The sequence below is a fragment of the Hydractinia symbiolongicarpus genome, chromosome 12 (assembly GCF_029227915.1).
Source record: "Hydractinia symbiolongicarpus strain clone_291-10 chromosome 12, HSymV2.1, whole genome shotgun sequence".
NCBI classification, from domain to species: Eukaryota; Metazoa; Cnidaria; class Hydrozoa; order Anthoathecata; family Hydractiniidae; genus Hydractinia; species Hydractinia symbiolongicarpus.
Window position 1 is genome coordinate 7,969,352 of NC_079886.1, and position 16,453 is coordinate 7,985,804.

Here is a 16,453-nt window from a genome sequence, read left to right on the forward strand (position 1 = left end):
GATAATTATTTTTAAGCACTGGTTAATAAGATATAAAATTTCTTTCTCTTTTATTTTATTTGATGGTTCGAGGTCATTTGTTCGTTTAAATGATAGCAGTCAGAATTAATTTGCAGTCAACCTCCTTCCCAGGACCCTTTTTGCTTTTCGAATATAGACGACGGCGCAAAGTCAGGCAACAACCTTGGTTTGCAGTGCGTCATCGTCGCATCGGCAAACTTAATGGGGGAATTATATTAGTAACAAACTAAACAAGAATATAGTATCCAAAAAAAAAATCGTTGAAAATGATACGATAGCGGAGTCTATCTCGAATTCCCCATTCTTCTCTCTTTATCATTGAACGTTAATTGTTTGACCGGATTTTGAATTCGACTTCAAGCAAATTGTCTTTTTCATTATTTTTTGCCTTTTGAACAACACAGGATACACTCTGTTGTTAACACTGCTTACTATATACAGGTAAACTGTGTTGCTTTTCCATATAGCTGCATACCCTTTTCAAAAACACTTCGGTTTAAACAAAAGAACAGGAAACAACCCCTTGTTAAAAAACAGTCAGTAAACACTATTGCGCATGTGTATAGCCAAAGACGCAATATAAAAATAAATATTAATATACCAAACTTAATAAAATCTTTGAACTAAGAGAAATAAATAAAGCTAGCTATAGTTAGCTAGCCTTTCTTCAACAGAATACTGCCTCAAAATCTACGTTTTTAGTCAAAATATTAATATTGGCATGTTTAAGATTTATACATGGCTAGAGAACGTGAAAAGGGAAAAAGGTCAAAAGGAGACCTACAAACCTGACGTCATCACTTCAAAAAAAATAGCCTTTGTGAGTTCTTTTTAGGTTCTTCCGTTATTTCTAAATTAAGATTAAATTTAAGCCATATTTCAAAAGTTCGTGACTTCCTCAATCTTGTATTGGACTCGAGCTCATTCGACGCAGAATTTACCAAATATCTTTAAATTGCGGGGTAAATAAATACAGGTGGCGCAAATAAGGTGCAGATAAACATGAGTGAATCAAATAGTGTGGCTCAGATAGGGTGGCTCAAATAGGGTGATTCAAATAGGGTGCCTCAAATAGGGTGGCTCAAATAAGGTGCCCCAAATAAGGTAGCTAAAATAGGGTGGCTCAAATAGGATGGCTCAAATAAGGTGACTCAAATAGGGTGGCTCAAATAAGGTGGTTTAAATAGGGTGGCTCAAATAAGGTGACTCAAATAGGGTGGTTTAAATAGGGTGGCTCAAATAGAGTGGCTCAAATAAGGTGGCTCAAATAAGGTGATTCAAATAGGGTGACTCAAATAGGGTGGCTCAAATAAGGTGGCTCAAATAAGGTGGCTCAAATAAGGTGGCTCAAATAAGGTGACTCAAATAGGGTGGCTCAAATAAGGTGGCTCAAATAAGGTGATTCAAATAGGGTGACTCAAATAGGGTGGCTCAAATAAGGTGGCTCAAATAAGGTAGCTAAAATAAGGTGGTTTAAATAAGGTGGCTCAAATAAGGTGGCTCAAATAAGGTGACTCAAATAGGGTGGTTTAAATAGGGTGGCTCAAATAGAGTGGCTCAAATAAGGTGGCTCAAATAAGGTGATTCAAATAGGGTGACTCAAATAGGGTGGCTCAAATAAGGTGGCTCAAATAAGGTGGCTCAAATAAGGTGGCTCAAATAAGGTGACTCAAATAGGGTGGCTCAAATAAGGTGGCTCAAATAAGGTGATTCAAATAGGGTGACTCAAATAGGGTGGCTCAAATAAGGTGGCTCAAATAAGGTGACTCAAAAAGGGTGGCGTAAAGAAATATAGGCGGCGCAAAAAAGGTGGTGAAAATAAAGATGGGTGGTTTATATAAGGTGGTTTAATTAGTGTCACGTAAATAAATATTATGGCGTAAACAAAAAACCGAAAGTAAAATTTTCCCCATTCTGCAGCTCTTTGGATGAAAGGTTTGGAAAAAAAACATAGCCAACTCCGGACATTTGCTCATCACACACAATCTAAAGAGTACTGGAGTACTTTCGGAACTTTTTGAAACAAGCGTAAGTCTAAAATAAAATTAACCTAAATAAGGCAAATAAGGTGGCGCACATAAATATGTATGGCTCAAATAGAGTGGTTGCATAGGTGCCTCAAATAGGGTGGCACCCTTAAGTTGCTCTTTTTTAAATAATCTCTTCACTAAAAGTTTTTTCACGGTTATTAATGATGAGATTTTTTTCTTTATCCTTAACATTTCACTCTCTTTGATAACAAAATTTTTTTTAATTTCTTATAGTGGTTATAGTGGATTATTGGTTGGCTGCTTCCTAAAAACACAGTGTTACGAAGCCATACAATCTTTTTTATAATTTGTTGTAGCACATACATTCCCAGACTCCTTTGTTTTTAAGAAACTTTTTAGTGTTAAGGCTAAAATACACGGTAAGTTTAAACGGACCGTTTAAATGTAAGAAAAAAAAACTGAGATGTACAACTTTTCTCGATTTTAAAAGTTGGACATGTTCAACTTTTGCTAAGTTTTTTCTATTGAAATTAACAGAATAATTAATCAGCTACTGTTAAACTAAAGATTTGAGCATATATTTTCGGTTTCTAACCAGTAGTCCGCTTTTTTTCTTCTACGATTACCCCTTCTGCTGCTATAGCAATAACCGCAATAAAAGATAAACGTGTTTTTTATTTGGTATTTATTGTAAAAAATTTTTTTTAGAAAAACTTATACATTTTAACTTAACGTGTAGACAGGTGTAGTACCTGCAACTGAACTTATAAGTTTTTTTCTTACAATTAAACAGTCCGTTTAAACTTACCGTGTATTTTAGCCTTTAGTCTTTAGAATTAAAAAGGCAAACGGTTCTGGGAACAAAGTTGCTTCTTTTTTTTAAATTAATATGGTAAATAAAAACTACAGACCGTCGCATTTAATGCAATCAAATCTTAATATAAAATAGGTGGAAAAGACTTTATTCTTGAAGAAGAGGATGGTGATTATCCAATTTTCCCTACTTGTCCACAATCCTCCCCGCCCCATTGGTCCTACTCCTACTAAGTCAAGTCACCTCCCCCCCCCCCCCCCCCACTTCCACGCATATTATGTGCATATACAGAATTTTGCAAACATTGTCATCTTTGCTAATGACTAGAATAAATGTAAATGAAAAAAGGAGTACCTGGTAGACACATTTAATTCACTTTGTTTCTTTATTAACTTGTTTTTATGTAAACAAAAACGGTAAGTACGCAGCCACTACCCATATAATCTTAATTTCGATCGATGAGTCATACCACGTAATGTAAATTTTGTGTTGAGACATGTTCATCTTCTTATGAAGGGCGTTGGGAATCTACCATGTCAGCAGTATTCTACGTGGCATCAAGATTTATTTTAAGTTTAGACAGGAAATTTAAGTTACTATTAGGTTTTGTTAGTTCGAAACGAAGTAAGAGAGAAAATATGGCATATGGACTCTAAATACGGTAAAATACTGTGTCGTCATCGAGTCATAAAATTATTTATTAGCGTCGCAGATGAAAGTGACAAACCTTTTGCTAAAGAGACGATTTAAATAGTGACTATGAGAATAAATCGGAATTAGATCATTCGTCTTGGTAAAATATACAAGGAAAATGTTTTATTTATAGAGGCCCCTTTTAAGTTAAATTCTCGCTGAAAAATGTGGTCCACGTAGTTGGTGTGGTTGTACAGCATTCAGCTTGTAATCATAAGGTTTCAATTTGAAGTCCCCACTCCAGCACACTTATAAGTAGTGTTGTCAGCTCATTTGGTGCTATCCATTGACTGTTAATCGGCTTGTGTGCCAGGCAACAAAGTTAGAGCAATGCTGTGCCTCTGGCGGTAATGTAACATAGTTATAGTTAAAATAAAGGGAAAAGTCAACTCGTAAGATAAAAATCCCCAAAACGGTAAAAAAATGCTGCTGTATGAAAAGCGGCCTGCGGTGCGGTGTCTTTGTTTGCAGCCGCAAGATGACGTATACCCACTTCTGTTTTGCTGTTCTGTTTTGCGTTGTTGCGTGCTGTTAGTATTATTCTGAGATCACGTCTTTTTTTTATTTTATACAAAGTAAAGCTACGAATTTTAAAATTTAACGAGAAAAAAAGTAAAAATAAAGAGATTACGCAGCGAGGCGATTGCCGCAGAAAAGCTGCGTTTTTAATGTGAATTTAGCTTTAGGTTGTTTTGAACTATGGCTGTGGTACGTAATATACATTTCCATTTCTTTCTGAAGAAAAACACACCCAACACAACACATTTACGTGATATGGCGTACAGTTGAATAACTTGTCCATACGCTTAGAATTACAACTAAGCCATCTGTGTCAAAAACAACCTTTGTTTTTTTCTTTTTCCATTGTGGTTAGCAAAAACTACACTAAGCGTCCAACCTCGTCCCCAGCTCTTGTTAGCCGTTTAGGTTTTGTTTTAATACAAAAAAAAGACCTGCAAGCCCTAGTAGCGAGGTTATTAGGTGGTCTGCTTTTGAGTTTACACAAATAATGGAAACTAAGCTATAAATTTTTTGGAAAGTTTAAAAAATAATATTTACACTTCTGATTTCGTATTTTATAAATAAGTTTACATTAGTAGTTAGTAACTGGAGAGGTCTGTAATCGAAAAAAGGTGTTTTTATTCGCTGTTCTGCTCTTAACACTCTTTTTTCTGAAAAAAATTAGAACAAAGAAACAAGTGGAACAATTAAAAACGAACAAAAACTCCAAAATAAAGAACTTAGTATTTAAAGCACACGGTTTTTTTGGAAAAAACTGACCTGCGACTGACTGTTCTTAATTTTCGAGCCTTTTAACTAACTAGTTCCCAGGACTTTTTGTCTCTCAGCGGCGCTACGCTGACAGTTTACCGGCAGATTTACTGAAAGAGACAACGGGTTCTGGATTGGAGATAGATAACAACAAACAAAAGTTGCTCAAAAGCTTTAGTATGGAAAAGTTTAACAACATTACAAAACTTTCCCCTCTAACTAGAAATGAACTCAAATCTCCATCCCTATCCCCAGGCTCTTATAGACCTTAAGCTGCTATTACGGAACAGTCAATAAATAGCATATTAAATTCATTAAAACGGAAAATTGCTCTCCAGGATAACAACATAAGTTAAACCTCGATGTAGTTGATGAATTTCATTGACAGGATTATTACGATTTTAAAAGCAGAGAAAGTTATACAAGCTTTTACTTAACTGTTTAAAAGCTTTTCGGTATTTCCGATTACCAAGCCCGTATATTAATGGATTTAGGGCACTTTTCAATTCAACCATGGTGACTATAATATAATACCAATGAACTGGAACGTTTTTAACGTTGACTAAAGCTGCGATATTAACAACAGCAGCAGGGATCCAACATACGCAATATGCTATGAAAATCATTATCATTAATTTTGTGACTTGGTATTCCTGTTTGGATAAATGTTTGGCTACCCTTTGTCTCTGCATATTTAACCGATTGTGATCATATGCGTCGCACACGGTCGTCTCTGATGTAACTATAACAGCAATCTCATTGGTTGTTATAACAGTGGGACCATTTTTAGAAATGCTACCATCTTTGATTGGACTTTGTATTTCGTTCTGAATGTTTACTTCGATGCTGAGATTAGATACAGTTCTCACTCTTTGATGTTCTCCTGATTCACTTTTCCTAAACGTGACAGTGTGCTTTCTTGGTATTTCCACACCTGTGAAGGAGTTCTCACTTTGACTGCCATTCACGTTGTAACTCGACAACACGTTGTTCTTGTGTCTTCTTAGCTCAACGAACAACAAGGTATAACACGTAGTAAGAATTGGAAAAGCTAAGCCAACCACGATGCTATAAAATATTGTACGAAACACACGATTCTCTGGACTCCAGTCGGTGAAACATACGCCATGGTAAATGCTATAATCATAAATACCAACGCCCCATGTAGGTAAACAAGCAAAGGCGATAGATATCATAAAGATTATGAAACAAGCTATGTTAAAACGCCTCTCCGTGATTAGAAACGTTCGACTAACGTTCGGAGAAATTTTACAATAACGAATAATTGCTATCATTGCAAGTACCATAGGGTTAAAAACAAACGAAAACGCGCTTGTGAGTGCTGTCAACTGACACAATGGTTCAGCTAGTGAGTTAGCAAGCGTTAATTGGTTGAAAATCTTCGTTGGCATGACAATGGTTCCTCGTAAAAAGTCGCCAAACGATAGTAATGTTACGGCAGTGTTGTTCATGTCTCTTACTTTCTTAAATTTCACGTAGATGACAATGATACTTAAGTTACCAAAAATCACTATTAAAACAAGGAAGAAGGATACAATACCGTTACCGTAAGCGCTTGCTTTAGGTACGACCTCTTCAGTCATGTTTTTCATCATCTTTTCTTGAGTCGTTTTATGTTAATATGCTGTTTGGTTTCTTAAGAATGAACACAATCACGCTAAGACTTCACATATTAAAAAGATCTGTCCAAATGAAAGATGATCTTAAATGTCTAGCATGTCTAAGCAAAACTAACGATCGATTTCTCTGGGAAATTCCTTTTTGTTAGATAACCCCAACATAAACATGTACTTCTAAAAACTGCTGATATGATATCTATTTATCAATCTTTGCGTAGGATGTTAAAGCATACTGTTTTTATGGTTAAAATAGCACTGGAAAACCTTATATATGGCTTTTACGAAACTTATAGACTTACATAAATAAATATTTAACTGATTAGGTATATAAATACATATCTAAAATTCTCGCAATGTTTACATTTTAAAAAGTCATAATTTCGAAATCACGTGTAAAGAAAGACATTTCTTTTACTTGTTTTTTTACATTTACAGATGTAAACAGAACTTATTGTGTGTTAGGACTCTTGACCCAGTTGAAATAAAAATAGAGTAGGCTGTGAAAATGCAATTTTTTGACATTTAGGGCGTGTTCAGCGTGTTTTTAAGGTGCTGTCTCAAATCTAACCAGTCTTTAGGTGATAAAAAATCAAAAGTTTATGTTCAACATGCTTCTTTGCTAAGTAATTTGTTGAAATGAGGAAAGAGAACCACTTATCAGTCATATGAATCAAAATCACAGACAACTAGAATCAGCAGATGCTCACTTCAAATATCAATGTGTCAAGATATTTGATAAAAATAAGATACGGCCTTCAAAAATGGTAGTAGTGTACCGCCTTGCTTCATGTTAATCCAGAAAACATTTTTATTCAATCAATTCCTTTATTATAAAATGTCAGGTACCAAATGTTTTAGGGTCTTGGGGTTAACAGTTTTAACGTTAAACACCAGTTAAAGCACTTTTATCCCTGCACTCCAGTCCCTCATGAACCGTGGTAAAAATAACAAACAAACAAACAAACAAAAATAAACAGAAAAAAAATTAATCGGGATAGGCTCACTAACTGCAATTTCCGAACCATTTATGAAAACTAAAAACATCACAATTTATTTCATGTGTGCGTGTGAGTGTGAAAAACTTATCATGACTGTTTAATTAATGCTCGTAGTGACTTAGAGATAGGAAAATGCGGATGTTAGGACAAAAATCCCTTAGCACTTTACCATTTTACGTCAAATCATAGATCATATCCGTTAAATCAACGATAGAAGAGTCCATAAAATCCCTTAGCACTTTACCATTTTACGTCAAATCATAGATCATGCCCGTTAAATCAACGATAGAAGAGATTCTGTCCCCAATCCACCAATCCCCGCCGTGTCCCCCTGGGCCCCCCACCCCCAAACTCCCCCCCCCCCATTACAGTGATAGGATTCAACCCTGTCTATAATGACCTCTAGCGTACGTGGTAATACCATCTACTATTATTCTTTTGTCATCATCTGCATTTAGAGCGAGTTTGTTTGTTTTTACCGTGTGAATATCATGCTTAATGGATCGAAAGGTAATCTGTTCTCTGTAAATATTCACACCATCGAACAAGCATCTCTTATAATCATCAAACCCTATGGCCTTCTTCACAACACATTTCTTGACTCCTTTGCACCTCTTATCCTCCCTACCACATAGATGTTTATAAGCATAATTCTTCGCTCTAAGAGCGATAAACTCCGTCATTACTTTACCACCTAACTCATCCTTCATCAGACCTATGATCTTTTTATTCAAACCCAATGGTAGAGGTCTATCATCTCTCCTATCGTACCCTGAAGTGTCAAATCTCGTCGGCACATCATCAGCGATATCTTTGTAGAAGTCGTTGGTTTTGATGTGGTACACGAATGAATCCGTGTCCATGTAGCAAAGTTTTACATCCCCACCATATTTTGGTCTCATGTAATCATAGTGAAACTCATACATAACTATCTTTGATAGATGGAGGAATGCCGGTCCTAGGTAGATTGGCTTGTTCAGTTTGATCTTGATCTTAGACATCTCTATGCCCATCAGTGTTTCCGAGAAACAGATAGCACCCTTGAAGTTGGGCTTCATCACCAGCTCCTCATATTGTTCTTTCTTGGTAGCCAAGCGTATGTCTTTGTGTCTACGATGATTCTCCATAGTTTTACCAAAGACTGAATTGTTCATCAGCTTGAAAAAGTCCTTTTCAAAGTCATTCGTTGAATTGGTACGCAGATCGGTATTAAAATCGATATAAGGTTTCAACCATGCGCTTTGCTTAAACCTCAGTACCCTATGAACCTTCTCAAGAACGAGACCGTGCTTCAAAGCTTGATCAAGTGCACGGATGTGAATGACATAGTTCTTCTTGTCTGAAAGACACGGTGTCAGCTTTTCGACGCCATTAATCACCTTCCTCTCAGGCATGAAAGGAAGATCGTTATGTGTATCATGAAGCTCCCGTGGATATCTTGCATCAACCTCAAGGAAGTAACCCTCTTCACCATTTTCCGCAGCTAACTTTGAAATGAGTTTAGCAGTAAATTTACTAGCATCAATCCACTTGAACCCTGCTGTCGGCAGCTTCTGAATCATAGCCCATCCATACAGATTGTTTGCATCAAGATACTGGAGATAGCTGTCCTCTTCATCCACCTTATATCTAGCGCCCATATATTTGTTATTGGCCTTGGCGTGTCTATGAACAGCCTGACAGAGACCGCCCCTAATACCCCTCTCTATGAAGAGTAACATATCCATATCGGACAACAAATCTAGCTCAACATCTGTCTTTTTCAGACAGGCCTGCCAGGCTAATTCCGGAGCCGTGTAGAAATGTGAAGGATCCAGTTTATAGTTTGTCAAGCATGTTTCCCTAAAAGTCTCAAAAACATCAGAAAGCAATAGAACGTCTGTCTTGAGATAGATATCATGATAATCACCCATATTTTCAACTTTCATGTCCTTCCACACCTTCTGGGCATGCGCATAATCGGCATCACTGATACCATTCATGTTCAACTTGCTATAAAACTCATCTTTCAACGAAAGCTTAGTTTCATTAAACCTATCGAATGAATCAACATATTCATATGGGTATACACCCTTTCTTCTCATTATTTTGAATTGCTCATCATCATTGAAGAATTTTCGAAGATTTTTACACTGATCATCAGAGAGATTGTTTACCAACTTATCCAGGCTACTAGCCATGAAACGAACCGAATCGATGAATCTTAATTTTATCTTTTTGGCTTCAGTCTCTCTATTTTTGTCAATGTGTTCACCAACCTTAACATCCGTCGAGAAAGAGATATATTTCTCCTTATTTTCGGCAATGACGCTTATACCTTCCTCTCCATGCTGTTTAGCAAGCTCTTTGATGAATAGATGTGCGTCATATCCACTCAGGTTATGGAAGACGACAGGGATATAATTGGGTACCTCGTATCGGAGATTACACTCACGGTGGGCAGCCCCGCGAAACTTACCGGTGAAATGGCAGTGATCCCTAACCTTGATGTCATCCTTGTAATCAAATTCTTTCATGCAAATGTGGCACACCCTGGCTCTCTTGAAACTGTCACGCTCATCCTCCGTCAGTGGATACATTGCTTTCTGAGGAAACATATTATATAACCTTTTCACCTCAGAAACTACATGATCTACAAAGCGCGGAACACAGTCCTCACCGCGGTAAAGCTTCAGAGGGTCCGGCACTTCACCATGAGCATATTTGCTATAACAACAGAAACCCGTAGGAACATGTTTACCAACTTTCTCGGTAGATGATCCACATTTTCTCTCTTCTTCGGGCAACTCTTTTGTGAAAGCTTCGAAATCGGCATACATGATAAATGGAGATTTGAGCTGAAACTTACCATCAGTGAAGGTTAAGGTGCTACCCTCCTCAGGGAGTTGAATCTTAGCGGCATCGTTATCTTTACAATATTCAAAGTGCTCATCCCTTTTCTGTTCGCTTAAGAATCCATTTAGACAATTCAAGCAATAATACTCCCTATTTTTGTGCTTCGAGTTGGCCTTGCTCAGGACACCGCTCAAGTTCTTAACAGCGATATAATGTCTCTTATCCCCCTCACACAGTAAAAACAAAACAACCGTCTCCTTATAATCCAGATGCTTCGACTTGCGACACATGTAGATACCTTCTCTCCCATCCTTTGTCAAGACATGCACAGCGACATCGGGGTTCCTTCTCTCAAACAAATCTATTTTATTTAGCGCCATTGGGAAAGTTAGACTATCCCAATTATACTTGTCATGCTTCTTAAGAATTGAGATACGCTCAGGATGATTATTGATTAGATTGTGGTTAAGCGCAGCGATAATAGCCCATCTGAAACATTCATCATCATCCTCGTTATGAGGGTTAATCACAGATCGCTTTCCACTGAAATTCTTGGGTAGCGGCAAGTAAGAACTACCTCTGGTTAATTTCAGTTTATGAAAGTCCACATGCATATGTAGGATCCTTTCGATTGTGAACCCGCTGGCGGGTAGAGCGGGGTTTTCAATCTGCTCGATTATCTTATTACACATCCGATCGAAAACATCGGAAATGTCATCGAGGGCGTGCAGTATCTCCATATAGCTATTGAACGCTTTATCGACATGCATTACTATGGATTCAGGATTAGATAAATCCTCATTGGATAAATCATCCCTTACCCACCTCACCCACAAGGTCGCCTGAGTCTTCAAAGACTTCTTCTGTTCGAGCAAGTCCTGCATCAACCTCTTGACGATAGGATGAACCTTTTCAAAAATACCCTGACATTCTTCTCACCATCCGAGTTTATCTTGAAGCGTTTGTATGAACCTACAAACGCTCCTTCAATAGGAGTATAGGGGTTTTCCTCTTTCACCTCTTCCTCTTCTTTATCTCCACTACCCTTTTTATACAAACTCATGATCTTATCCTTCATGGTTTTGAAAGCTTTTGTTGTTTTATCCTTAATAGCCTTAGGTACATGATTTATCAACCATTCCCTCCATTCATTCAACTTACTTTTCACAATAGGTCTGGTTTTAATCATTTCTTGCAGCTCAAACAAATCCATGTCTTGTTGGCTAGTACCGGATCTCGAGGGTCTCGGTGCTGGTACGGGTCTAGGCATCGGTATTGGTCTATTTGGTCTCGGCGCTGGTACTGGTCTATTTGGTCTCGGCACTGGTACCGGTGCTGACACGGTAGTGGTTGTCAATAATTCGATCAGCTCAGCCTTTGTGAGCCTTGAGTAGCCGCGTAGACCGCGTTCTCTAGCGAGATCCCTTAATTCGGAAACTGTATTTCTCGAAGTCATATCGGGTTGTGATATACTATATGTGGACCTTTAATATGGTTTTATACAATCGTGAAACCAAAAAAAAGATTCATAACATTTGTTACTCGCGTGAGTAACAAAAAACAATCTGACCCCCAACAAATCAATTATATTGTCTAATGACAAGATCGATGGATGCGCGACATATGGGGCATTTATCTCCCCCCGATTTCAATATAGATGCGCACGATAAACAGCAGCAAAAATGCCCGGTGTTCCCATGAACAATAGTTGCTTCCTTTCGTTTCGAATAGCAAATTATACATTTTTCCGATTCATTCAAGGTATCAATGTCATAGTCTGGGATAGCCGGCTGATGCGGCTCAACATTATACTCATCGATTGAATACATGGGTATCGGTGCTGATCCATTTGGTCTAGGCACGGGTCCTAAAAATTCGATCAGTTCGTGACCCCGCATCCCTAGGACGAGCGGCGCCGGTACCGGTCGGGTGGGTCTCAAAAATTCGATCAACTCAGCCTTTCTGAGCCTTGAGTAGCCGCGTAGACCGCGTTCTCTAGCGAGATCCCTTAATTCGGAAACCGTTCTCAAAGTCATATCGGGTTCTCTAGTGGGTACTGTTGATAGCAATAATTCGATAAGCTCGGACCTTATGAGCCGCGAGTATCTACGTATGCCAAGGAACCTCGCTCGGGCTCTTAAATCGGGGACCGTGAAAAGATCAAAGTCATCAATGTATTCTCTACTGTATATCAAATCGAGAACGATTCCTGAAGAATTGCCTGGTTGTGATATACGATTTTATGAATCTTTAAAATGGTTTTATAATCGTGAAACCGGACGAGGATCGCGAGGGGCTTCGTTCGCATAACCACCATGGTGGTCACAGGAATTTTCCACAGGGTAGTTGGTGGCAAACCACGGTTTATGATATCAACATCGCACCACCATGGATCGTTTCCCGGGGGAAATGCGGGTGGGTACTCCTTCATGAAAAAAAAAATCGGGACGCGAGAGCATCACCTTCATAACATTTGATACCCGAGCGAGTAACAAAATCCGTTCTAGGTCTAGGTCTAGATCTAATCACCTTTTGGAAGATCTCTTATCGTTATAACGTTTTTGAGATCTTAGATATGCTTCTCTGTTGTGTACCCTCCAGTTGGAACAGTATCCATACCATTCTTGTCTGGTTTCTAGGTCGATGGTGTAGGATGGATCAATATCATTCCTCGCAATCACCTCACGCAATTTAGCTTTATTCATTCCATAAATATACTTAATCCCACGGGATTTAGCCACTTCTCTACAGTATCGTATAATTTCTCAACTTTGTTGAGTTTCTTTCTATATTTATTAATATATTCCGAGATAATTTCACGGGAAACAGAGCTGGATGGCCCTATACCGGAAAATCCCATATAAATGGGAATTCTAATAATGGTAGCGCTCCGGACTATCGTACCAATACCGGTGGTAACGACCAAGTTTTCTGAGATGCCGAGTGCAATCGCTAATCGGTCTAGTGCTTTGTTGTATTTATACAACTTGCTGTCGAATTTATTTCGTAATTATATCAAATCTCCATGTTGAGAATTAACTAGCTTGTCTTGATCACTCCAATAATAGGGAGTTGGATAAATATTAAGCTCGGACATTTTAGTTATTATCTTAGAAAAAACTATCCTCTAAATAATAAAAAATGGCGGACATTGACATTGACCCTTTTGGAGATCATGGGAGACCGGATGAAGGTACCGATGAAACTTTTCCACTCATACCCACCGGGGACCGTACGCGAGTACATACACCAGGTGAGGAAGAAACATCATTCGGGGGTCTCAGTCAGAATACTAGAGTTTTGCAGGAAATAGTTGAAGGGCTGTATGATAGATTATCTGAAAGATTCCAACCAAAACCTGAGGTGTTATATACCGACCTGTTTGAAATTAGAGATGGTGAACTATACTACAAAGACGATAACAGGCCATTGACAAACAATGGAAGACTAAGGGCTACTGGTACTATATCAGATATATTAGGCAAAAGAAGGCTGCGTAATTTAGGCTTTGACATACCAAAAGGTAAGATTACAGCCCGACAGGCAGCTAAGCTAAACAAAATACAAGAAGAACTACCCTCATCATCTAAAATAGAAACAGCAAGTGATGTAGAATTAGAAGCTATATCCGGGGATGTGGTAAACAGTACGGAAGATTTAATTTCATTGTTCAAACAACAATCTGTAGACCATGAAGCAACCCAGACCGGTGATCTATTTGAATATCCTATGCGTGAATTGCTAGGATTGGATAGATCATTGAGAAACATTCGGGATGAAGTTGCAAAAAAGGTTCAGCTCGAACAGCATATTGACAGAGAAAAAAACAAGTTGGAAGAGATGGAAAACACACCAAATATGACCGAGGAACAACAAAATGAAGCGAAAGAAAGGTTGAAAGGTTTGCAAAATGAGTTGAAAGGCCGGCAAAAGATTATCGATATTCTCAAAGGTAAACTTAACAGTCAAATAACAAGCATCAAGGAGACTATTGCCAAAATATTTGACAAAGATACAACATTGGGTGAGAAGATACGAACACTATTCCGTGAGCAAGGTATCACTGTTGTCAGCGTACTAACGGCATTTGGTATGGTTATCGGCCTTCTCGTAGAAACTTTGACGCCTGGGGGTGGGGGGTCATCCACCGGTAACGCACAAAATCATGAAAGGGTGGTACAACCGAAGGTGGTGCAAAGGACCTCCGGTCCTGGATAAAAAACAAGTTGAATGCGTTGGGATCTCTCTTGGGAAGGTTGGCGGGGACTGCCGCTGCGGCTCTACCGGGTATATTAGGATCCATAGTATCATGGATACTCAATCGGGCGAAAGAAGCGGTTGGTTGGTTGAGTCAAAACTTGTGGGCTTTTATAGTTGGAATCGGAGGTCTGATATACACCTATCTCGTGACAAAGCGTTAGATCCTTGTATAGATTATATGTTACACGCATCATGTAACATAGAGTACCGGTAGTACCGGTAGTACCGGTAGTACCTACTAGGAGTACTAGGAGTACTAGGAGTACTAGGAGTACTATCTTTCGAAATACCACACAGCACCACCGACACCGATCATACTTAGCGCGATAAAGGCCAATTCCCTTTCATGTTGATCCTGACTCGGTGTATAAAAGTCGCTCAATACAGGTTCCCGCGGTAGATCCGTAAGAATAGATCTATCCCCAAACACTTTTTTATATTCACGCATTGCATCGTTTAGCTCTATGAATTTTCCTTCAGCCTTCTTTTCAAGTCTGAGCTGCTTATTGCTAAAGTCTACTCTCTCTTGTCTTTTACGTTGCCACAAAACCTGGGCTTTTTGTAATTGCTCTATGGCCAGATCATGACGCTTTCTTTCCTTATCAATTCTGTTTTTTGATAAGCTTGAAAAGAGATAGCTTGAGCCTGTAAAAGCCAAAGCATTGGCTAAGGCCCCTCCCAACATCATTGCAATTGAAGCCATGTTTAGATATTTATAGTTTCAGGTATAATCTTTTGCTTAATTAAGTATTCCCTTGACATTTCACTAGCGGCGACGATGGCGACTAGCTTTCCGGTATCTTCCAAGTCAAACTTTTGAATTGATGGTGGTGACATTTTTAACACCTTTTTTCCTAACATCGAATAGCCGACAACGAAAACGCAGACGACCGATGCGTGATATAAATCGTTGACGATAATTTTCTTATCCATGTTACTTCTATACTGTGAGATTATTATATCGCGAAATTATCCCTTTATTCCATTTCAAGTTTACTTATTCTCACAGGTGTTTTGGATTTTTGTGGTGGGGTACCCTTCGGCCCAGTTATAGAAAATAGTACATTGTCTTTCTGTTTATACACAAAATAAGCAAATCCACCAACCAAACCGATGGCTATTATTCCCCCCTATAGCGTAGTTCATAGGCTTTTCATTTGGGACGATGATAGGTTCTGCCTCTCCGGCATTGTCTTCTTGAGATGGCTGTGTATGAGGCGTCTGCTGTGTCTGAGGCGTGTGCTGTGTCTGAGGCGTCTGCTGTGTTTGTGCCATGACCGCTTTTTTATATTCTTCCCGCATTTTACGGTTGTATTCCGCCAACCTCTTACCCGTTTCAACCTTTTTAGGGTTCTTCGTTGTCACCTGAATGGGAGTCTGTTCCTCTGACATCTTTATTATCTGTTGTATTACTACTACTAGTAGTATTATTATTTGCGTTTAAATTTCTTCCGGCGATATAATGCCTACCCGTAATGAGACCAACACTGAGTGGTGCTAACAATGAGCCGAATTTATAATACAAGTTACATGTGAATCTTTGAAGGGCAGAGTTTAGGAAGGGGTCATTTTCCAGGTCATTGCTCAATGCATTTTGAGAATTTATTCCCAAGACTGTACAGGCCCCCATGGAATACATGTGAATGATTGATTGTCCTAAGGACTTTACCATTTGACCTGATAGTTTAGCTTCATATATACTAAATAGTTTCTTCACCTCATCATCTTCGAGCTTTTGAATTTGATCGTCCGTATACATTTTACCCAGGTATAGCTTGCTATTTCCGGTTAACACACATTCTAGCAATTTTTGCCTCTTACCATCCTCGGATGGAGGACCCGGAAGAGCAATTAAGTTATCAATTGCCGTTTCAGCCATTTTCAATAGCGATAGGTATTTTTTAACACAAAAATAGCAAAAACTAAGTA

The 16,453-nt window shown here is 38.5% G+C and overlaps 1 protein-coding gene across 1 annotated transcript; it reads right to left on the reverse strand.

Moving 5' to 3' along the window:
- Nucleotides 1-3,904: 3,904 nt before the first annotated feature.
- LOC130621212 (melanopsin-like) lies at nucleotides 3,905-6,395 on the reverse strand. The gene is made up of 2 exons (XM_057436526.1): nucleotides 5,326-6,395; nucleotides 3,905-4,100 (listed from the first exon to the last, which is right to left on the reverse strand). Exons 1-2 carry the CDS (start codon nucleotides 6,393-6,395, stop codon nucleotides 3,905-3,907), a joined length of 1,266 nt encoding a protein of 421 aa, XP_057292509.1.
- Between the last annotated feature and the right edge of the window lie 10,058 nt (nucleotides 6,396-16,453).